General features: G+C 41.1%; 1 protein-coding gene across 1 annotated transcript in view; it reads right to left on the reverse strand.

Moving 5' to 3' along the window:
* The window catches only part of LOC139015965 (protein EURL homolog), a 90987-nt gene that overhangs the window by 12693 nt on the left and 53981 nt on the right, over window positions 1-24313 (reverse strand). The window contains exon 3 of the mRNA XM_070423520.1: window positions 4396-4525. Within this exon, the coding sequence (XP_070279621.1) occupies window positions 4396-4525 (130 nt within the window). The remainder of the gene's footprint in view (window positions 1-4395; window positions 4526-24313) is intronic.

The following is a 24313-nucleotide window of genomic DNA, read 5'->3' on the forward strand; positions in this document are numbered from 1 at the left end:
GACAAGTGAAAAAGTAGATTATGTTCACCTGTATTTACGCCCACCATCTCCAGACCCAGCACTATAAAACTGAGTGTACAAATGTGAACACTTGTTTCTTATAGCCTTTAACTTTGGTTTGGTCCACATCCCTCACTCCTTTTTTATAAAATTATTAATCCTACCCAAGGATGTTTTTTTTTTTCATTAATTTTTAGAGAGAGTGGAAGGGAAGGAGTGAGGAGAGAGAGGAAGAGAGAGAAACATCTATGTGAGAGAAAGATGGGTGCCTCCTGCACATGCCCCCAGCTAGAACCAAGGATCAAACCTGCAACCCAAGTACATACCCTTGACCAAGAATTGAACACACAAGTCTTTGCTCCATGGGGCTGATGCTCTAACCACACTCGCCAGGGCCTCACTCCTTTTTAAATGTGGCTACTGTGCACCCATATAATTTAATTAAAAAGGGCAAAATATCCTTTATAAGAACCCTCAAAGTTTCTGTATTTGAAAATCAATCAAACACTCTCTCCACCTGCTTTCCTCTTTGGATGACCTTTGATTTCCCTCTCTTGAAGGATCAATGTTTGCACCAGATGAGCTCTATACTGTCTGTCATTCTTTGTCACCACTCTTCATAAATCTGGGGTCCAGGAGAAAAAGGAGGAAGGAAGTTTAGGCTTGGGGCTAGAGAGTTTGTTAACAAAAAGGACATTGGCTTTCGAGTTTGAAGAAGTGTTTCCTTGAAAGAATGCAGTTCAAACAGCTTTTTGATCCTTGGGAACCCAATAAATTCTTGACTCTTTCCAGTTGGGAACATAATGCAATAATGTGCTAGTCCATTAAGTCAGAGCTTCATCTTTTGCACAATTCATATTTTAAACTCTAAAGAGGCTCACAACTGCGCTTTCACAAATGGTAGCTGTTTACTTTCTTTCCACTAAAATAATCACTGCAAATATCCCTCTGAGAATGTATATTTTCAGATGCTAGGTAATCAAAGCTTAGTTGTGCTCGGAGGGTTTTTTAGAAGCAAATGGAAAATAATTGCTTTAAAGTACCCACTTGTGAGGATTTCTGCTCATCAGTGTAATTGCCAGCAGCCACTGTCTTTCTGCCACAATAAATTCACAATGTTTCATTAGCTTCTATTGGGGGGGATGCAGTAGATCATCTTGCTAGCATTAACTTTGATTTTTAAATGGCTTCCCTTGATTTCCTATTAGAATTACCGTTTTCACATAAACTAAAGTAATAAATGCTTCCCCTCCCCACTTAAAGAGTAGTGTAGGTGATAGAAGGGGGTAACATACGAACTGAGCCAGCCTTGCAGGATTTAGATATGAGTTCTTAGTGTGCGTATTTACTCTAGGAGCCTTTTTATTTCTTTGCTCTTATCAAAGGAATTTAATTTCTTGACTGTAAGTCTGTGCACACAGAACCCAGCAGTTGGCAAATAACCCCTAGGAGATCGTCTCAAGTATCTTTGTCCAGCCGTCTCTCTGGTATCAAATGAACAGGCTGATTACTGCAAAAAAAACCACTGGGTAAAAATGCTTGCCAAGAACTCTGTAATCTTATTGAGTAGATTCTCTAGGTTGATGGGATCATAATTATGCACCTCCAGACTACTTTTGTATATGGGGATATTGATCAAATTTCCTTTGTTGATTTGCTCATTATTTAACAGTTTGGGAAAGACATTGTCTTTATCTCTGCCATAGAAGTGGTTGGAATGACCGACTACTTGCATCGATTACCTGCTGGGATTTCCTCAACTCACTGAGGGGTCAACCGTAGCTTTCCAAGTCAATACAAGTTGGTATCTAAGATCCTCCAAGCTGGTGCATGCCCCGAGTGTCTGAATGACCAAGTGCATGTCCGTGCCTTCCTTTCAGGGGTACCACCCACATTCCTGCTCCAGTTGCAGCCTCCGCAGCCAGTCGGAACGGAGATCCCTGCCTCTAGTTTCCATGTCTACTACAGCTGAAATAAGAAACCTAAATAAATAAAAACCCATGACTGCTCATGGGGTATTTTAAAATTTCAGATGGAAAGTAGAGACTGGGCTATTCACGATGGCTTCAAAGACACATAAACAGGCCAAGAGCCGGTTTAACTATTTTAGGATGCTTCGACATTATAGAACAAAACATAAAGGACTTCGAGGGGAAAGACAAGATTTTGGGAGAAGCTACAAGGAGATGACTTCAAAGAGATGCCCCCAGGGGCAGAAAAGGTGAGCCAAGTAGATAACTAGCAGGGGAGTCTGGCTAGACCCCCCCAAAGCAATGAAATGACATGAACACAGGCTTTAACAAGTTAACATCAAGTGGCCAGAGTTCAGGAAAGCAGAACCCAGAAATTTCAGGCTTTTAACTGGCACTGTGAGCAGGGGGCTCACTTCACAGCAAACCCAGAATACCCTCTGCTGTGTCTAATCATTTGTTCAGCAGGCTACAGAGGTGGCCTGTATCCAGCACAGCACCAGGGATGTTCACAACTGCAATGAAGCGAAGCAAGAAGCATTTCTTTAAAAACAAAACAAAACAAAACAAAACAAAAACACACAGAAATACATGAGTTGGTATTTCTGATTTGGAATTTGTGAAGCAGTAACCTAGTTTCTGGGCTGGCAAAGGAAAAAATAACAAAGTGCCTAATTTTTTCAATACTTGGTCATTTCTAGAAGCAATAACTAAATAAAAGGATTCCCATCAAGGTCTTTCAGCATTAAACCAGGGCAATTTTTCAGCTGTTTGGATGAATAACCTCAATGCCCATTAATTTAAGCCTCATTGTCCTGTAGTGGAGGATCTGCAATGTATTGTGATGTACATTTAATTTGGTGGAAAGCTTGCAATGTCACTAAAATTCTCAAAATCCTGATTTTAAAGAATTTTAAAGCTACAGGTGAGTAAAAATAGATACACTGTGCATTCTGGTATAATAATTTACCCTAAGACATTTTTGTTAATATAGGTAAGGGATGGGGGAAAATATGTGATCATATGCTATTCTACCCTTTTATTCTTAAAACATCAAAGAGTAAGGTTTGGAAGAAAGAATAGTTACCGTGGAATTATGGGGCAGCCACCTGTCAGTTTGATGCAAGATGGATGTGGGTCAAAATTAGAGGAAACACTAAAGTTTGCATTTATCAGAGGCTTTGATTGTCTGATTGAGCGACTGAAGGAATAATGAAGTAGACTTTGTTTTGTTTGCTGTCCAATTTCTCTGTGCCTACCATTGCATTTGTTGTTCATTGTACCTCAATTGAGCACCTTATACAGGCGCCTCCTCTCTTGGGGTGGGGAGTCAAGAATTAAACTTATCTGGTTATCCATTTGAACTATCAAACCCATTTCCCCTTCTATACCTTACCAAGCTCTGGAGAGTGTGGAGAAAAAGGGCCCACATGCTAACCTGACTAACTCAGGGAAGGCCGGCCTGGCTGGCAGCCTTGCAACCACAGACCTAAAGTAACCACGAAGGATGGTCTGAAATGAAAACCTTGTAATTAAAAAGCAGTTTATAGTGGGTACTCATGTCCTAGGCCAGGATCTTCCCTGACAAAGAACAACTTTCCTAATTGCTTGCTTTCTTTCTTTCTTTCCTTCCTTCTCTCTCTCTCTCTCTCTCTCTCTTTCTCTCCCCTTCCTTTCTTTCATTTAAAATATATTTTTATTGATTTCAGAGAGGAAGGGAGAGAGAGGGACCGGAACATCAATGATGAGAGAGAGTCATTGATTGGCTGCCTCCCGCTCGCCACCCACTGGGGATAGAGCCCACAACCCAGCACATGCCTTTAACGGGAATCAAACCTGGGACCCTTTGGTCTGATGCTCTATCCACTGAGCTAAACTAGTTAGGGCCAATTTTCTATCTGTACTGAGCCTATTGTCTTTTTGTGTCTAAGATAACATACCTGTGGAATGTTAGGGTAACTTGTAACTTCCCTTTTTCCGGACCCCTCAGGGCACAACAAATGGTGCCAGGGCACAGACCACAAATTCCCTCATCTTTATTGTTATCATGCTAATTGTTGACTGTTAACTATCCTGTGCCCACCTATGTAAAAGAAGCACCTGTCTATCATTTTACTTTTTATCCAATCCCAGAGACTTCCCTGCTTTGCTTTCTCCCGCCTCCCTAATCTATCACCAATGGATTTCATTAACCCACGTCTCCTTCTTTGATTATAATGTCTAAAAAAAGGTGAAAAACCACCATTCTCTGGAGCATTATCTCAGTACATTGAAATGCTGATTCCCGGCAATTGCCAACAGTTTGGCTCAAATAAACTCACAAAAATTCTTTACAGGTTTGAATGTTCCTTTCATTAACAAGAGGTATCTTACTTCATGATTTCCCACTACACAGTGAATTATCCACAGGTAGCCCAAGACTTACCCAAATGAGTGAATATCTTCTTCAGATTTCGGATAACAAATATGGGGATGGAATCTCCTGAGAAGAACCCAGACATAGTCCAAGATGTCTTCCAAGAAGCTGCTTTAGAAATCCTCTGGGTTTCAATTCTCTGTTGAGATGAAAATTGAGAAGAGACTTAGGAAGTAAATTTTGAGCTCAGAGAGTTCAGTAACCAAATACTGTATTTGATTGGTTCTAAGGTGCAAATTTTAATGTCTTCATGTTAGATGATATGGTCTAATCAGTAGCATCAAAGGATTGCTGATGACCAGGCCACAGTTGGCATTGCCTAAACCAGTGATGGTGAACCTGTGACACCCGTGTCAGAGGTGACACGCGAACTCATTTTTTTGGTTGATTTTTCTTTGTTAAGTGGTATTTAAATATATAAAATAAATATCAAAAATATAAATCTTTGTTTTACTATGGTTGCAAATATCAAAAAATTTCTATATGTGACATGGCACCAGAGTTAAGTTAGGGTTTTTCAAAATGCTGACAGGCCGAGCTCAAAAGGTTTGCCATCACTGGCCTAAACTATGAAGATAGAAAAAACATCACCGCCAAATGTTGCAGAATGACTGACAGCTGCTTGGAAGAAAATCCCAGAGAAAATAGTGGTGCACTCTTTTAACTCCTGGTGTTAGAGGCACCCCAGAGCACCCAGAAAAGGTGTTACCAAACAGCCCCTGAGTCGGCGGGAGAGGGCCGTCTGTCCCCAAACTCGATTCTTGCCTTCTCAAGTAAATGAATTTATACCAGAGACCTTGACTGCATTGTGCAAAGCCAATTTGTTAAAGCAATTAAACCATGCACCTTTATTTAAAAAGCACAGCAAGCAAATCTATTTTATTGCATCCGGCTTGGAGCACAGATGGGCTTTTCCCAGAAAAGTGAATGCCTAGTGCTGTTTCGAGGAGTTATACACCCTCCTGTCTATAGGTTTCAAAGATTCTTTTACTGACTATCTTGGTATAGATTAAGTCTCAAGGCCCCGTCTCTGCTTTTTTTGTGGTCATTGGAAGCACCTGGCACCTTTATCTTGCCAAAGCCAGAGGCTGCTGGCTTTTCTGTTAGGGAGTAAAAAATAAGATTGCCCTTTTCCCCTTTCCCCTCCCCGCTCCTTCCCTGCATTCTTTCCTTAGGGAGGCTTTTAACCATCCATTCGCTCTCAAGTGTCCTTGGTTTGGGGAAGATAATGGCTTGTTATTTGCAGGCAAATTGTCCCCACTGCTTGGCCTGGTTTTAAGTTTCCTGCCTCAGTTTCCCTATTCCTCCTGCCCTGGAATCCTGTAACACTAGGAACCCAGTGGTTGCAAAAAATGGGGGTACTCTAGCTCTTTGTGATTGCTCTTTGTGATTCTTCAGCACCAAAGAATTTTAGTGCTTTTGTAGATTCTTTTAAGAAATACTGTATTGGCAACACTGTATGGAGAAATATGGACATTAACAGCTCTGAGTTCAGAAGAAATCACAAAAGAGTCAGACTCTGAACATGAAGAAACTTTAGGGATATTCATTAGCCCATATGTTTCATGTATGTGTGACTGTAAAATATGATAAAAGTTATGATAAGAGTCAAATACCTAAAAGCTTCCCCAGTTTCCATATGATAACACTGAAAGTGATAACACAATTCTGTCAGTTTCTTCAGCAGTGTTTCTGCTGCATGGAATAAAGAGGCCTCTTAAAAATCAATCTGTGGTCATAGATTCAAGGACAAATGATATGTTCCTCTAAAAGTTCCATGAGAAATCCTGAAATCCTCTTTATTCAGGGCTTTACAAATTATTCAAAGTAGAAAAATCAATGGCTTCAATGCAGAAAGCTTAGAATCGAAACCACCAGTAAAAAAAAATCACATGAAAACTAAATAATGCAACATGAGTAGCCCTGGGACGAAGGGCTGACAGGAGTGCTGGCAAAGGGGTTGCACTGGAATTTCAGTCACCAGGCCTTTCTCGCATCCACCCTTCGTGCGGCACCTACACTGAGTTGTTATGTTTTCCTTGAAACTAATTGAGACTTCTTCACGTTCTGACAACCTGATGAGGGAAATAGGCCATTCCTCTGATTGTTGCCAAATCTCATAACCTCTCAATTTTTTTAAAAAGAGGACAAAGTTATATACCCCCTCTTAATTTAGCTTAAATGATTCTAGCTCCTGGCTATGTGTAAGCAGCTTTTCCCTCCCTCCTACGTAGTGTTGGCTGGAAGTGCATTGGATGAACGGATAAGCAAAAGTATTATTTAAGAGTATCCATGACTGCCCCTACTGTTGTAATACAAGTGCGGTTTCCAGGCCAAGTGAAACATAGGCAGATTCAGTCCTCTGGGAGGCTTTCTCACTGGTGCTTACAAACCCATGGACACTGAGAGACTCTTAACATGAGAAGTGCCCCCTAATGTCACATGGGATGGAATTTGAGTATACTGTTCTATATTTTCTTTTTTAATGTATATTGTTGAAACTATTACAGATGCTCGCCCCCGCCTCCCCTCCCCATTGACTCCTTCTAGCCCACACCTGCCTCTGGCCCCAGGCCTTCACCACACTATTGTCTGTGTCCATGGGTTATACACATATGCATACAAGTTCTTTGGTTAATCTCTTCCCACTCAATCACCCACCCCCACCTTCCCTCTGAGTTTCGTGCTGTCTGTTCCATGCTTCTCTGTCTCTGTATCTATTTAGTTCATTAATTTTTTTGTTGTTGTTCATTAGATTCCACATATGAATGAGATCATGTGATCCTTGTCTTTCTCTGACTGGTTTATTTCACTTAGCACAATTCTCTCCAGATCCCTCCATGCTGTCTCAAAGGGTAAGAGATTCTTCCCTTTTACTGCTGCATAGCATTCCATGGTGTAAATGTATCACAGCTTTTTTTATCCACTCATCTACTGAAGGGCACTTGTTGCTAGATCTTAGCTATTGTAAAGTGTGCTGCTATGAACATAGGGGTGCATACTTTCTTTCTGATTGGTGTTTTGGGGGTTTTAGGATATATTCCCAGAAGTGGGATTGCTGGGTCAATTTTTTGAGGAAACTCCATACTGTTTCCCATAAGTGGCTACACCAGCCTGTATTCCCACCAGCAGTGTACTAGGGTTCCCTTTTCTCCACATCCTCACCAGCACTTGTTATTTGTTGATTTGTTGATGGTAGCCATTCTCAAACACACATAGCTAATTCACAGTAAGACATCTTATGGAGCAGTGGTTCTCAACCTTGGCTGCACATTAGAATCACCTGGGAATCTTTTTAAAATCCTGATTTCTGGGCCTCATCCTCTGGAAATTCTGTTTCTTTGTTATGGGGTGGGTCCACAACATTAGTAACAAAGAAACAGAATTTCCAGAGGATGAGGCCCAGAAATCAGGATTTTAAAAGGATTCCCAGGTGATTCTAATGTGCAGCCAAGGTTGAGAACCACTGTTATAGAGGATTTTGAGGAAGATTCCTGATGGGAGGTTTGGTGGGGTCCACTGGAGGGTTTTGTTTTCCCTGGGGAACTAGCCTTCTGTTGAATGTTGTGCCCATCAGTCAGTTTAATGGGCACAATCTCTGTTATCATAGAAATGGGAGCCTGTTACCCAGAGGTCCTGGAGAGATGGGCAGACGAGGAGAGAAGTTTGGGTCCTCTCTGTGAAGGTGGGACCAGCTCTGAGCCATCCTCTCTCCTAAGGTGGGACCAGTAAACCCGCTGGGTGAGGTGCTCAGGGAGTGCTCAGCCTGGCTGAACACTGACAAAGCCAGCACCTTTTATACAGCAGCATTCACACAGGGCTCTCCACCCCACGTGGGAGGAGGGAGAGAGGAAATTACTTGTTTTCAAAGTAATTTCAAATTCTGAGAAACATTGCCCACATAGCACAAAAAATATTTATTACATTTGAGGATATGTTGACATCTTTTTACATTTGATTTATTTCCCCCCTTAGGCTTTACAAATATTTTTTTCTGTATATAATAAATATAATTAATATAATAATATAATATAATATAACATAATATCTATCTATCTATCTATCTATCTATCTATCTTTTTCTAAATGATCTGAGGACTCTGACTTGGCACCTGAGACTTATCCCACCACTTCCAGTTCAGAGGCAAGTTCCTCATCAGCCTGAGCTGACTCCAGGCTTTGCCATCCCTTCTGTGGGGCATAGCGAGAGAACCCAGGAGCTGAGACCCACTCCCCATGCCCAGGGCATGGCCTCAACTGAGTCCAGTTGGCTTCAGCTTCATGTTCTTATTTATCAGGCTATTCTTGATTACTTTTCTTCCCTGACTTATCACTCAAAATTGGTACTAGGCCTATCATTGTTTCCTAGAATTAATACCTGTCCCTCTCTCCTGTCCCCCACCCTTCGGCCCACATTGTTAGTCTGCCCATAAATGCATGGCTGCCTCATCCTGGTCTAGGGCCTTGCATCACCTTCGCCAGACTCTCCTCCAGAATCTGTTCCTGAACCATAGCCTGTGGACAGGCTTCCTATCTCTAGATATTCTAGCTCCTTGCATTTTACACTGGGCATCACCCCCAGGTGGCCTGTTGTAGGTTTTTATTACGTACTAGAACACTTGACTGCAAGCATGTGTTTTTATCCATCCTTTCATTTCACCCATTTATTTAATCACTTTGTCATTTAAATGTACCTATTTCAATTTGCTCAGATTTTGACTAATTATTTCTATACCATTTGGACACTCTGCTTGAGTGGCCCCCAGGTATTTATTGTCAGCCCCTGTCTCCCTTAGTCCTGCTCATCTTCATAGGGGGGTAGGGGCTGCAGACTGGCCATAAACCTTTTCATCTTCTTTGATTCAAAAGCCTAAATACGGTATTCTCCACAAAATGCTTCTTATGTCTGTACTTAAGGGACACATATCACAGCCGGAGTGACCTCTAGTTTCGGTCTTAGTTCTGCTGTTTTCTAGTTATACGACTTTATATCTTTTTCTTAACTCTGCTAACATTTATTTTTCTCATCTGTAAAATGGGGATAATAATATCTACCTTATATTACCTTGTGCATGGACTAAATGAGATTATCTGCAGACCTTAGCAAAGTATCTTGCAAATAATAAATGCTGAATTCATGGTGGCTGCTTTTATTATTTCAGCTCAGCTGAAGTGATACAGAAATATAAATACAATTACCACTAACAGTGATGTGTGATAAGTTCGGGGCTAGAGATGGGTGCAGTGTTCTTTGGGAACAGAAGTCCAAGGTTAAGAGGCACTTGATTCTCCTGAGAGATATGGAGGAGTGTAGTTCAGTTACTCTCTAGAGGAGAGGTTGACAGTCGAGCTGGACTTTGAAGGATGAGATGGATAGGAGTTTGCCAGAAAGAACAGAGCAGATCATTCACTCGGGTCAGGCACTACTGACATTTTGGACTTGATAATTCTTTGTTTTGCTGTGGGGGCCCGTGCTGAGCATTGCAGAATGTTTAGCAGCATTCCTGTCCCTCACCTAGTAGATGCCAGAGTACCCCACCCCTGTCTCCCCTCCTGACAATGCAAATGTCTCCTCGGGTCTCATCCCCAGTCGGCAAATCTGCGTTGGACCAATAGAAGATTTAAAAACTCTAGGGTGTTTTCACTGCTCTCCCATTTTCACTGCTGCTCTGTCAGCTTCTACTTTCAGGAAAACGAGACCTTATTCTGCTTTGTCGGCTCTGTTAAGTGACCCTATTTCTCATCAGTCATTCCAATGATCACATACTCACCCTGCTAGGTTGTACTTCACCAGGATTATTTGATATTTGACATGTGTCAGAGGCTGTGCCAAGCACTAAAAATACAAAATCCTTCCTCAGTCATTGTTAATGGCTGAGGGATTCAGGCTTGAAATTATTTTAGTTTTATACATGCCACTCAATCTTTCAGAATTCTGTTCCAATTTTTATATAATTTATTTCCACTATAAATTATTCTTTAATTGTTATTACTAATCATTAACTCATAAAGATCCTAATTGCTAGTATAATTATTAAACATAAAATATTAATTGCCTATCCCACTAATGATTTAATAATTATCATTGACTTTATGCCTTCTCACATTGGGTGCTTTAGGTTGTGTGCCTTCACATTCCCACTCAGGAGGACCCTTCTGATCTGTGAGGCTGGGACAGGGTGCATTAAATGCAGTCCCAGGATCATGCCTCAAATCTCGATTAACACCAGTCCCTACTGGTTTTTTTCTCAATAACCACACGGTGTTTATACCCTATTGGTTGATCTGTTTTGTTTAGTTAATGCCTGGCTCTTCATGGCATTAACATTCACAATTCCCCCCTGACTAGGATTATTATTTGTAGTAACAACAACAACATTTGAAGGTGCATACATGCTTAGGTGTTGGGGGTGGACCAGCCATGACAAAGTGATGTCTGAAATGGGAGCTTGGGTACAATGCGTACACATGCATTCAGCCATAATGATCGTAAGTGGTTCAAGAGCAATTCCATTCCCTAAGTGATATCAATTGAAAACTATTATATGCCACCCACTTGGAACATTAGGTGTTTTGCAAAAGACAGAGAACACTTAATTCTCTACAATTGCAGGGTAGAGGAGCCTGGATCCCAAAGGGCATGTGTGCGTGCGCGTGTGTGTGCGCGCGCGCGCGCGCATGTGTGCGCATTCACGGAGCATACTCCGACCAATTGGGATTCCTCAGAGGGATGTGTATGTAAATCTGTCCCACATCAACTTAGCAATGGGACCTGTGGCAGGCTCGGTAATGGCATTATGTGAAAGGTCATCTCAGATGGGACAGGTCACCAGTTTGGAAACAAACCCATGCTTTTGTAAAACAATAGCTGCTTCGTTTATTTGCATGAATCTGACTTTAATTTTTTTTCTATAATTTAGAAGTTGGTCTCATGTCTAGATGGCAGAATTTAATTTATTTACAATGGTTCCCTTTCCTTTCCTTTTTGTATGCTTTTGCCGTTTTTCTATGCTGGAAGCTGATACAGAACAAAAATGTTTGAAGTTGTCTGACAACTTCCCAGGAAACTTTTAAAACCCATTAATTTAGAAACAATTTTGCTTCTGTATTTCATTTCTCAATTGGTTATGATGGAAGTAATTGTCATACCCAAGGGGAGAATCGTGACTTCAGGCAATACATACACAGCTAGACTCGTTGGAAACAGTCTTATTTTCATGTAAATGCCCCAGTTACAAAGAAATGTAGAACTAAATCTGGGAAGCCTAATACCATGACTGAACCCTTTCTCAACATCATCCAAGTTATCAGGCCTGAGTATCATACACTTTAATAAGAGAAAAGGACTGATTTTATATGTCGTCTTTATTGCCCTATATGTTTGATTAGATGAGGCTGCACCTGTATATTATCCAATTAGTTATTAAATGCTCAAACAAGAAATGCTTGGTATTACCAAACACTTGAGATTTCAGTGTCAAAAATTAAGTTATTTAGCTTCTCTGAGTTTTAATTTGTTTTTTTAAGAATAAGGACACAGGTACCTACTTTGGAGAATGGTTGGGAAGCATAGAAAATAGCACACGTAAATCAGCTAGTGTATGCTGTGTGGGTGCTTAATAAATGATAATTATTTATGCTTATTTGTAGGTATTGTCTATGTATATTTATATTGCAAATTATTAAAAGAAAAAAAATTCTGGCCCTTCTGCTTTTGAATTACAAAAGGTGGCTTTACAGTTGATGGTATTACAACTTTTTTTTCCACCTTGTAGTATATTGTAAAAGGCTCTAGTGTATAGAGTACTCATTACAAATCTGACTAACTTTAACTAACTCAACTAGTTGTTTTATCTATGTAATGCTCAAGAAATAATGTAATATATTAGTGTAGTAAACTAATTGGTGAATTATTTTTAAGGGTATGATACTGTTCTGCTCTACATACGTGGCTTCTAGGGTTTGTGCTGCTATTAATTATCCTATTTAGAAACAACAATTCAGGAAAGTTATTGAACATCAACAATGAGCAAGGCAACGTGAGAGATAAAAAGATGAACGTCACATATCTGTGTAGAAATTAATTGCAATTCAGTTTCCCTTGGGAAAGAAAGTCGTCTCTGAATTGCTTTATAAGAAGAACTCAGTCAAGAGCCTAAGACTTAGCTGAATACATGATCCCCCTAACTGGAAACGGTATTTTTTAGCCTTCTTTGCAGAAAGTTTGACTAAGTTTGGGCCAATGAGATTTGAAAAGTATAATGTGCAATTTCAAGTTATTCTTAAATATGAACTGCTCTCCCTGTAATTCCTTTTTCTTAAATCTTCTTGTGCATAAATCAGAGATCCTAGCCTTTAACCTGGAGGCATGAACAGGATGGATCTTTGGGGTATAAATATTGGGGAGGAGGGTTGAGAGTGTTCTATGTATGGGGAGATGGTTCACCTGGATACTTGGGTGGCCAAAAAGGATCCCCATGGCAGATGCTTATATTTGCGCCCCAGTAGGCATTTTCCATTTTATCTTTTAATAACAAAATTCCTAACTTTTAGCTGGACACATAAATGACCATACATTTCCCAGCCTTCCTTGCAGCTTATATATAGGTGATAATGCATCAAAGTGGATAGGCCAGTGGAATTCTGAGTGGATGGGTTGTTTCCCTTGTCCTGAATTCCTCTTCCCTTTCCAGTAGGCCTGGGATATGGTCATAGTTGTGAACTGTTTTCATGGGAGTGGTGAACTGTTTTGAACCTTATAGATGAAGACAAACCTCAGAAGATGGTGGAACAACAAACTGAATGATGTTATGGAACACAGTTGCCTTTCCAGCTCTTGATGGCTCACTCTACTTGGGTTATCTTTGCTACATAACAGCCTATTCCATGATTAACATGAGTCCCTCGTGTGTAGGTATTGCTTTACTGTTTCTGGACACTTTAAAAAATATGTTACTTTATCCTATTGTTTAAATTGTTTTTTTCATTGAATGCCCAACTCTGGTGGGACTTGAAGCACAGATGCTGGGGTTTGCCTCATACTGAAGGGGCTCTGTCTGTTTTCCTTTAATTCAGTGGTTCTTGCCAGCAGTCTTTGCACCAGCAGCATCAGTTGTATCTGCAAACTTCTCAGAAAAGCAAATTCTTGGCCTTCCCCACCCAGACTTACTAAATCAGAAACTCTGGGCCCAGCCATGTGTGCTGTAACGAGCCCTCCAGGTGATTCTGATGCCTGCTAAAACATGAGAATCACTGTTTGAATCCTTATAGCAGCTCTGGAAGCTAGCCAAGAAGTCCACAGTGGACCCATGTTATGTTAGAAATAACTGACGTGTAGGGAGTTAGGCAGTTTGCCTGTGGTGACACAGGTGGTCAGAGGCAGACTCTGGGTTAGCATCCATGTCCTGGTCAAACTCCCCTGCACTAGGCCAACTTCACTCTCCAAGTTCTCTATTTAGGGTTGGGACCCGTTTCGTGTCTCCGCACAGTGGTGGCAGGGAAGTTGAGTTTAGGCTACAGATATTAGGCAATTGCTGTGGGCTTCTGCAGATAGAGCGAAAAGACAGGATTTTGCCGCTTTGGGAATTTGATGCTCTTTCCAACATTGCTTAGGTGTATTTTATAGTGATTCCACACTGGGAAAAAGTCAGCCAGGGCCTTTCCACGCTGATCTGTTTTCAGTACTAAGAGGGTCTTGCTGTATAAATGCTCCAGAGGACCTTTTTGCACATATTTACCTGGCCTGGGTGATTCGGTGATGTCCTTTCATGTACTCCTGACTAGAAGCTGTCCTGGTGGCATCGATTCAGAAACAGTATATCGAAGCACTACCGTCGCTGTTCAGAAGTTACCCTAAGCAGGGGTTAAACAAACTTTTCCACGCCCCCTTGCTGAGATTGGTGTAATGGTCACCTTCAACAAGTTGATATTTTGTCTTGGGCAAAGTTGACATATATGTCATGCAGCCTTTTTTTGTAGTTTTAAACTAGATGCTAATTTCAAGGTTGTCTTATCACCCATTGTAAAACCTACAATGAATTGATACAAAAAGCATCATTTAAAAAGATGTTCTAACATTATTTTTCCTTTTTAACAAGGATATGGAACAGGATGCAATAACCTTAGTCAAACTGGGGAATAAGATTTATTAAATATGTTTTTTATTGATTTTAGAGAGAGAGGAAGGGAGAGGGATAGAGAGAGAGAAATAGTGATTAGAGAGTAACATGAAGATTGGCCACCTCCTGCATGACCCCTACTGGGGATTGAGCCTGCAACCTAGGCATGTGTCCTGATGGGGAATTGAACCAATGACCTCCTGATTCATGGATCGATGGTCAACCACTGAGCCACACTGGCTGGGCTGGGAAATAAGATTCTTAATCATTGTGCATCCTTATAAATCCATTTTTTGTTAGTTTGTGTAGATATGAAACAATGCTGCCATGTTGCTGAAGGGAAGCAGATCTAAGCTGTGTTAAGGGTGGTGGTGTGGAAATAGACTTTTCTGTGTAGCGAGAGAGGTGACAGAACTCCAGAGGTGTGCTCAACCTTATTATATAATGGCCAGTGCTTCTGTAAGGCTTCTGAAAGGGAAAAAAATATTTAAATGACAAGGCCAGGACAAGGAACACCAGGTTATTAGCTGGGGCTTTGGGCCCAAACTGCATTATGAATAAGTGATCTTGGCTGGATTGCAGGCAGGCCAGCTTTAATCCAAGCTAGAAATAGACCTATGATCTCAAAACATGTGAACATTGCCCCTTTCCTCCCAAGTGCACCCAGGAATCTCATCCTCTTGTGGGAAACCAAGCCAATGAGGAGTAAGAACAAGAAAGCAATGACCTCAAAATCTAGACTTCTGCTGGTTTGAGCAGGCTGTCCTCCAGAGGAACCATCTACCAAGTGTGGCATCAAAGAAAGCTTGCCAAGAAGAAAGGGCACACTGAGCCAGGCTCACTGCAGTGAGAGCTCTATCCTCAGGCACAGCTGACCAATACAATGTTCTTTCCCTTGACCTTGACCTATCCTTGGTAGAGAGTTGAGGATGGGGTGTGGAGTGAAACCTCAGCATGCCTGCTCATGAATGAAATGGCTGGTCTATCTGGAAAACTCAGGGGAGCCAAGTATCAAACCAATTAGTGGTGCCTTGAAGCCAAAAATTTTTACTTTCAAACTTGTCTCAGGACCCAGAAAATACTCATTTATTCATCCAACAAATCTCTTTAATTGAGAACTACGTGCCAGAATAGCATTTGTGTTTGCAGAGATCACTAAGAAACAGTCTTGACAATGGGAAGTTTCTTTCACCGTTGAGAGACACAGTATCTAAGGATGATGGGAGAAGGAGAGAATGCCAGAGCAGTCTTAGCACTGATGGGTGGTCTTATTCCCTTGGAAAACTTACACTTAAGAACCTGAAGCTTCCACTGACTCCTGTGTTTCTCAGATGCCTGATGCCTTTTGCCTTTGTTCTTTGTTTTTCAGAGTTGACATTTTCTTAATGATATTTGACTGGAACTCAGGTTCATGTTGCTTCAAATGGTATGTTTAAAAAAGAAATCCCATAGGACTTTCCTGGTAATTTTGCAGCAATTTATTAGAATTCTAAATACTTCTGAAAATGGACTTTAAACACCTACTTGAAAGAATTTGAAAGAGAAAAAATATTGACCTTTATAATAAATTGATACTGTTATAAAAATATACCCTAGAGAGCATTGGAAATGGCCATTTAGAATTGGACACTAGCAAAATAAGCTCTTTAATGTATCTCATAAATATATTTCTTATGCCTTTCATTTGGTGAGAGAATAGTGCAGGGCATTTTTTTTTATCCATAGCTATTTTCTTTGCATCACAGGTATCTATCCAGTATAATGGGTATATGGCATTTAGGTAGAAGTGAGAACATTTCCATTCCCTGTTCCTAAATACTAGGGTACTAGCAGTGTCAACTAGATCTGTGTATTGCAATAACGTTGATTATAGTGGTGGTTGCACAGAGATGAGAATGACATGTGCTTGATGCGAGGGTCTATCTCTGGAAGAGTGGGCATTGTAATCACTGCATTGTCTTTTCAAATACATAATGAAGGTCCTGGTTTGAGATTAAGCAGAGTTCATTCTGGGCATGTTTAGGTGTGGAAGAGGCAACACGCTCCCTAAAAATGCTCTCTGACTCTGTACACACTGCCCCTGAGGGGTTCCTCCTGGTCCCCCGCTATTTACCCTCTGATTCCCTTAGTTCCATCAGTGGGAGTCAAGTTCATACTGTGAGTACAGATGGAAGATCTAAAGGATGGACTAGAAAATAGGAATGGGATCTTTAGTAAAGATTAGACAAGCCAGGGGAATGGGTTCATTAGGCAGAGACTGGCAAGATCTTCTGATGCAAAAGGAGGGGTGCTAGTCAGGACAGAATGTAAAAAAAAAATGAGTCTTCAAATCTTAATAGCTTAACAAAGGTTTGCTTTACTCAGGTAAAGTCCAACAGTTGTTGGTGACGAGCTGGGCCCCACACAAGGAAATAAGAGCATCCCAGTGTGTGTCCTGCAGTCACCATGGCAGACCTGGAGGGATGTTCATTGGGACACAAGTCCTTTGCATCATTGTCCATTGGCCAGAATTAGTTAAATGGCCCCATTTGCAAGGGGTGGGAGAATGTCATGGCATTTGGTGAGCTGCCCATGTCTCTGCCATGCAGTTTGAAGGATGATTCCCATTCTGGAGGCTGCATGGCTGAGGCAGCAGCTCCAAGGAGAAGGAACCGCTTAGGACCTGGAGCTGGTTCCACTGGCTGGTTACAAAACTGGTACTTTGGAGTTGGTTTAACCTGTGTTGACGCCCTTGGAAATGATGCCTTGGAGTGTCTCCTTGGTTCCCAATTCTGCCTTTGCCCAGGAAGCTGCCGCCTTCCCTTAACACAGCTACCGTGTGTCAGATTGGTGGGAAGAGACCACACACCAGCATGCTGTACATTGCTGATTATTTTGCCAATGACATTGATGGATGCAGGAGTCATAGCAGCATATTTGTGTGTAGTGTTTACTTTGTCTATAGTGTCCTCTTGAAAAGTACTTCAGAACTCAGAAAAATGCTAAATTCTTCTATACACACCTATGTCTCCATTCTAAAAAAAAAAAAAAATGGCACCAACAGTCATAAGGAAGAGCTCACCATGATTTGCCTCTACTTGTTCGGTATCTGCATGACCATCTCCCACAGAGGAGAGGAAAAAAATCTCAGTGTCAGGGAATGATATTTGAATGATATTTCTGTCTCCAGCTCTCTAGCAGCCCCCAAAGCCTTGCCAGTCCCCATCCTTAGGCCAAATCAGATTCCTGAGCCCCTGTTACATTGGTTGGACCAACATCCACCTAAGGGCAAATTAAAGGGCACAGCCAGGTTTGTTGGTTGCGTTAGTGGCTCTGTAGAAAAAATGGTTTTCTCCCCTTAGGCCTCTTGTGGTTGGTCTCATGGACTTGTGTCAAAAGCAGACAAGAGAGGGAATCAATGGAAGACAAAGAGAATATTAACAGGGATGGACCACTGAGAATGCAAAGCATCAGCAGCATTCATGCCAAAAAATTTCACAGCAACAGAAGACAATGCCAGCACCTTCTGTTCGGACGAAGAGACAAGGAATTCGGCACAGATAACAAGACTCATGACATCAGGCATGGTTGCTCTCTGCTCAAATGTCAGGCTTTGACATGGGACACTGGCAGCCTGGTGGCGACATTGGCAGGCATGGCACTCTCTGCAGTGCTTTGGGAGGCCAGGTGTGGAGGCTATGCTTTTGGAGGGTGCCAGTGGCAGATTTCCTGCTTTGGGTCTTGCCCAAGAGAGGGCATTGGATCCATAGACAGCAGGGCCAGTGGAGGGATAAAATGGCCTATCCTGTGTGGCAGGCAAGGGGCGGGGCTGATTCACAGAGCACACCAGAAAATCTGTTAACAATTTCCAGAATCACTTGGGAGGGATCTAAGGAGTGGGGTTTCTGTGGAGGGATTGAGTATGCAAAATACTTTTTGGCCTATGAACGTGACCTAGGACTCCATAGAGACATGTAGGCATCCAAGTGGTTCTTTACTTTTGTTTCTTAAATATATATTCAATACTTAGTGGTGGCAAGTAAATGTTGTTAACTGTTTTTATATCAAGATAAAGGATTTTACATTATTTTATTAAACTATCTATATATATAAAACCCTAATATGCAAATAGACCAAACGGCAGAACAACTGAACAACCAGTCGCTATGACGTGCACTGACCACCAGGGGGTGCGCGTGGAACATGGCGGGTGTCTGCAACAGGTGGCAGAGCGCAAAACATGGAGGGCATTGGCTGCGGTGGGATGGTGGAGCAGGTGAGTGGGGCACCAGACCAAGGCGGGGCGCCAGTCACTGTCATTGGGGCAAGCCTCTGGTGGTTACTGAAAAGCCTTTGCTCCTGTGCACCCCAGTCCCGCTGGCACTTGCACCTGCTGCCGGCACCGGTCCCGTTTGTACCCACTGCCGGTGCTGAAGCCACTGCTCGCACCCGCTGCCAGTGCCCAGCACCGGCCCTGGTCGCTTTGTCGTTTTGTGCTATCAACAGGTATGAGCGGTGGCTGCTGGCCCTGATTGCCCTGAGGGCTTCTCCACCTCCCCCTGCTCCTGAGGGGCAATTGGGGCAGCAGCTGCCACTTGCACCCACTTATGGCACCAGCCCTGCTCACACCCGCTGCTGGTGCTGGCCCCAATAGGTGTGAGCGGGGCCAGCGACATCAGAGCATAGGAATAGCGGCAGCGGGGCTGCCAGTAGACAGGGGACTGGGGGCTGCAGTGGGAGGGGCTGGGCGGGGGCACGGAGGATGGGCCAAGACCCACCCCTGTGCCCACCACAACCTTGCTACCCACAGTTCCTTTCAAGGTTCGCGAATTCGTGCACTGAGCTGCTAGTTATTTATAATTTTTATTTCATTTATGATATGCATTTACTATGTGCAAATGTTTTGACTCTAACAACCTTTTGGGAGGCAATTGATAACACATCAATTGATGAATAGAATAGAATAAAATGAATAATTTCTGTTGGCAGCCTGAACTTTACCCAACCTGGTCTCAGAATTCCAGCAGATTCAGTGACATCAAATGGTAGTTTAAGATCAGCTATGGTGGAAGTATTCCCACCAGGAAAATCAATGAATGTAAAAAGTGGAACTTTTTCGACAGCCAGTATAAAACTGCTATCCCCATTTACACTACCGTCCCCAACTCATATGAGGTACAAAGAGTTAAATAGAGTTGATTTTTTTCTATTTGATTTGGGCCATAGTGGTATAAGTAAAAAGGAAGAAATAAATTAAGGAAACTTTTAATGAAGACTTTGATTTTGGCAGAGAAGGTCAAGGTGATTGACACTTAGTAGGTGCTCTTAAATATTTATTGAATTAAATAAAATTTGAATGGAACTTCTTTTCACAAATTTAATTCTCTGTTGTGTTTTTTGTTCTCTTTTCCTCTGTTCTTTCTTAGATATTTGTTCATTCTCTCTGGCCGTTCTCTGCATGCTCCTATTTCTGTTTCTTACATTGCTCTTTTTTTTCCCATCACTTTTCCCCCTTACTGCCATCCTAGAATAATTAGAAACCAATTTTCTTCATAACCAAAACTGGGATTATAAAGAAACTTGGAGAACAACATCTCTTGGCATATGGAGTAACAGATCTATTCCTCCCAGAGATCAGGTAGTTGCTATTCCCCAGCACAGGTATTGCAACATAGGCTATTTCTGGATTAAAATGTACTTTACACTCTCAGCATGCTTATTTATCTCATTTCAGTAACATTTTATAGATGAAAACAACAAAATGAATGAAATATGAGTCACCTTTAAGATTTGCAGTGTGCCGGTCAAATTAATTGCACAATCTAAACACCAAATTCATTCCTTTAATTGAATGTCTTATAAGGTGCTACCTTTCAGCATATGCTATAGTTAATGACCAATTGTTGCCATAAATGATTTAACATTTGTATACACACGAGATGACATGCCATAATTTATGGAAATGCCAATGCTGGGAAATGGCCACAAACAGTGATAAATGTGCTGTCGATTTCTATATAATTATTCCAGATCTATCATCCTACTTTGGGGTATGTTGAAATGCATTAGTGCATAACAAATGCACATCACCCCAGTGATCAATATCCTATTTCAAATAAAAGTATGTTCCTGTATAATTATCATGTTATTCTTTCTGATGATTTTTTTCTGTCCAGCTATGTGGTATTTTGATTGAAAAGCAACATCACAGATTGTCTACCTGGATTAGCATGACTACACTGGTCATAATTAGCACATTGATATGTAGAGTTTTAACTTAGATATTAATTATGGCTTGTGACTTGACTTACATGTTAGATGATTTTATTTTTCCACTTGAAATAGACTCTTCTGACTAGCTATATCGTGCTCCCATTGAATTTTACTCTTTGAGCCTTTGATCTGAAAACTTTTTTTAGTATGCTATTTTAGTCCTTTCTTACTTCCCTTCTCTTTTACTTTGTTTTCTCTTTCTTGATTCTGTTGATTTCACTTTGCTGAGGTAGTATTTTCTAGGTTACAGGTTGAGGTCAATTAGGTAAATGGGCAATTTAAGACTACCTGACAGGCAAAGAAAAAAGAGACAGTTTTGTACATTCAGATACTTTATGAATTTTCTGACAGTTTCTAAAGCGAACAGAGGAACATAAACACCTCAGTTTCACAGGCATCTGTAGCCTGGTGACATCTTTGTAAGAGTCCAATAAGGGACACCCTTGGCCTTGTGCAGCACTCCTAAGGATGCGTGGCAGGGACTCACCAGTAATTTGCTGAAGCGTCAGTGTGGCTTGCTCATGCTCCAAGATTGTCACTCAGCTGGCGAGAGCCCTGGCTGACCCCCCAGCCGCTGCCTCTCAAGTCTGTTGCTCTATTGTTCTCCTCTTGCAAAAACACACATGTATTTATTTATTAGATAAAATTGACAGGTAACATTGTGTAAATATACGGTGCACATCATGTTACATTGATACATTTATATATTGCAATATGGTTGCTATTGTGATAATATTTATCACAGTACATACTTATAGTACAATACTATTTCCTATGTTCAATAAACTTTACATTAAATCTCTATGGCTATTTTAGTACTTGTTACAATTTTGTACCCTTAGACACCATCACGTTTCCCCCCCCCCCCCCCCCACCCTTCATCCCCTAGTAACCACCATTTACCTTTTTTTTTTTTTTTCACATGTTTGATTTTGTTTACATTCTATAAATAAGTGATATCGTTTTTCTCTGTGGCTTATCTTGCTTAGCCAGGTCCATCCATGTTGCCACAAATGCAGGATATCCACCTTTCTCAGCTGAGTGATACCCCATTTGTATATATTCTACATCTTTTTCACCCATTGATAGGCATTTGGGTTGTTACCATATCTTGGCTCTTGTGCATAGTGCTATGATAAAGTTGGGAGAGCATATATCTTGTTGGCTTTTGTTTTTATTTCTTGCTTTTTTATTCCTGTCACTTCCCAATATGATTTTTAAAATAGTTCCGTAATGACCTCTTAACCTGATTCCACTGCCTCATCTAAGCTTTCTTCATTCCAAATCTACTGGCCATCTTTCTGTCCCATGTACTGACCGTACTCCATCCCTGGGCTTTTGCGCGAGACTAAACAATTCTCCTCTCCAGTTTTTCCTTTTTTAGTTCCTGTTCATCTGCCAGATAAATCTTGCTTCAAGTGCCACTTTCCAAGAGAAGCTCTGCCTGATCTCCATGGCTAGGTGAAATCCTTTCATTATGTCCTCTCTGCATTGCAATGTCACATCTGTTTGATTATGTGGTTAATATACTCCTTTTCCACTAGATTATAAGCTGCTCAAGAGAGGGAACATTTCTGTTTTTGTTCATAAATACCTGTTAACACATCCTCTGCCTTCCTCTGTGTGTGTGTGTGTGTGTGTGTATGTGTTCTAATGAACTGATGGGTGAATTAATGAATGGATAGATGAAAACTCATTACAGAAACTTGCAATTTCATTGGGAAGCTATCTAACCTGTATATACAAGAATGACAAAAGCAAATGTGGACATGAGTAACAGAAGCAAAGTATGCCATTCAGGCATATTGATTATTTTGAGTTAAAGGCACTTGAAAAACAATAGATGCAAGAAGGGCAATCTGACCTTCCTTTTCCATCCTGAAAGCAGGAGATAAAACTCCTATGTGAAAGGTGCTTTGCTGTCCATGGAGGAAGGAAAACATTCTTATCACCAGAGACAGGAAGTTGAGGTCAAGAGAAATCTGTACAGACCTTATTAAACTAGCCCCTACCTTCCTATTACTCTTCCACAATTGCCCTCGTCCAAATCCCTTGGTCTCATCACCTTTTCACAACTTACTACTCTACTCTTTGTCTAACTAAGAATGTAAATGTTTGGCTCTCACTGCTTCTTTGGGTTTTTATTTTTCTTGTGAAGGTGCTGATGAATATGTAAAAATTACTAAATAAAATTTTATGTTTTTCTTCTGCTAATCTGTCTTATATGTCAATTTAATTCAGAGGCCCAGACAGAGATCCAGAAAGGGTAGAAGAGAAATATTCCCTTAGAAGGCCAATAAAAAGAATGGAAGTGCTTACCTGAAATACCAGTTCATGTAACATTTCCCCATAACACTCCCATCAACTAGCAAACTACAGATGTTTCCCATAACATAAAATTGAAACGTTTTGTTTTCATCTAGAGATTTTCAAACATCCATATGTTGAGCCCGGCAGGAAGATTATGCTTTCATAAAGACAGAAGGTCTGAGACGGAGCCAGGCATTTTAAGATGAATTTCATCAAATAGACACAAAGCTGTGGGTAATATTTATCATCATTCACAACAAATCTAGAAGAATGTTGTGATGGTTAGTTTTATGTGCTAACTTGACTGGGCCGTGGGATACCCAGACATGTAGCATTGTTTTGAGTATGTCTGTGAGGGTGCTTCTGGATGAGGTGAACATGTGAAGGGGTAGCTGAGTACAGCAGACTTACCTTTCTAATGTGGGTGGGCCTCATCCAGTCAGTTGAAAGCCTGAATAGTAATAAAAGCCTGAATAAAAGGCTGCCTGGCTGTTGAACTTGGATATTGACCTTATCCTGCCTTTAGACTTGAATTTAAACATTGGCTCTTAGATCTCAAGCCTGGAAGCTTTCAGGCTGACACCATTGGCTCTCCTTGGACTCAGACTCAGACTGTAACTACACTAGTAGCTACCAAGCCTCCAGCTTGCTATCTCTCTGTATTATCCTATTGGTTCTGTTTCTCTGGGAAACTTATCTAATACAGATTTTATACCTGGAGCCATGGGGTGACATTACCACCCTGTGGGCCTGGAAGGTGGGACTGGAGACAAAGTAGATTATTCTCAAACCTTAAGATCTAATGGAATTTGCTTTGTTAGGTTTTGAACTTGCTTGGGACCCATCACCTCTTTCTTTCTTCTGGTTTCTCCCTTTTTGAATAGGGTTGTCTATCCTGTGCCTGTCCCATCATTGTATTTTGGAAGCATATAACTTGTCTGCTTTGGGAAGTTTACACCTGGAGATGAATTTTGCCTCAGGATAAATTTTACCTTTTGTCTCACCCAAGTTTGGTTTAGATATTTAGGTGATATTTTGGACATTAGAATTAAGAATTCATATTGGAACAAGCTAAAAATTTTGGACTGTTGGGATGAAATGGATGTATTTTATTATTTATTTATTTATTTTTTAAAAATATATTTTATTGATTTTTTTACAGAGAGGAAGGGAGAGGGATAGAGAGTTAGAAACATTGATGAGAGAGAAGCATCGATCAGCTGCCTCCTGCACACTCCCCACTGGGG

Source organism: Myotis yumanensis, unplaced genomic scaffold, assembly GCF_028538775.1.
Source record: "Myotis yumanensis isolate MYYU_CA2020_CCGP unplaced genomic scaffold, mMyoYum1.0.hap1 SCAF_9, whole genome shotgun sequence".
In the NCBI taxonomy this organism is placed as follows: Eukaryota; Metazoa; Chordata; class Mammalia; order Chiroptera; family Vespertilionidae; genus Myotis; species Myotis yumanensis.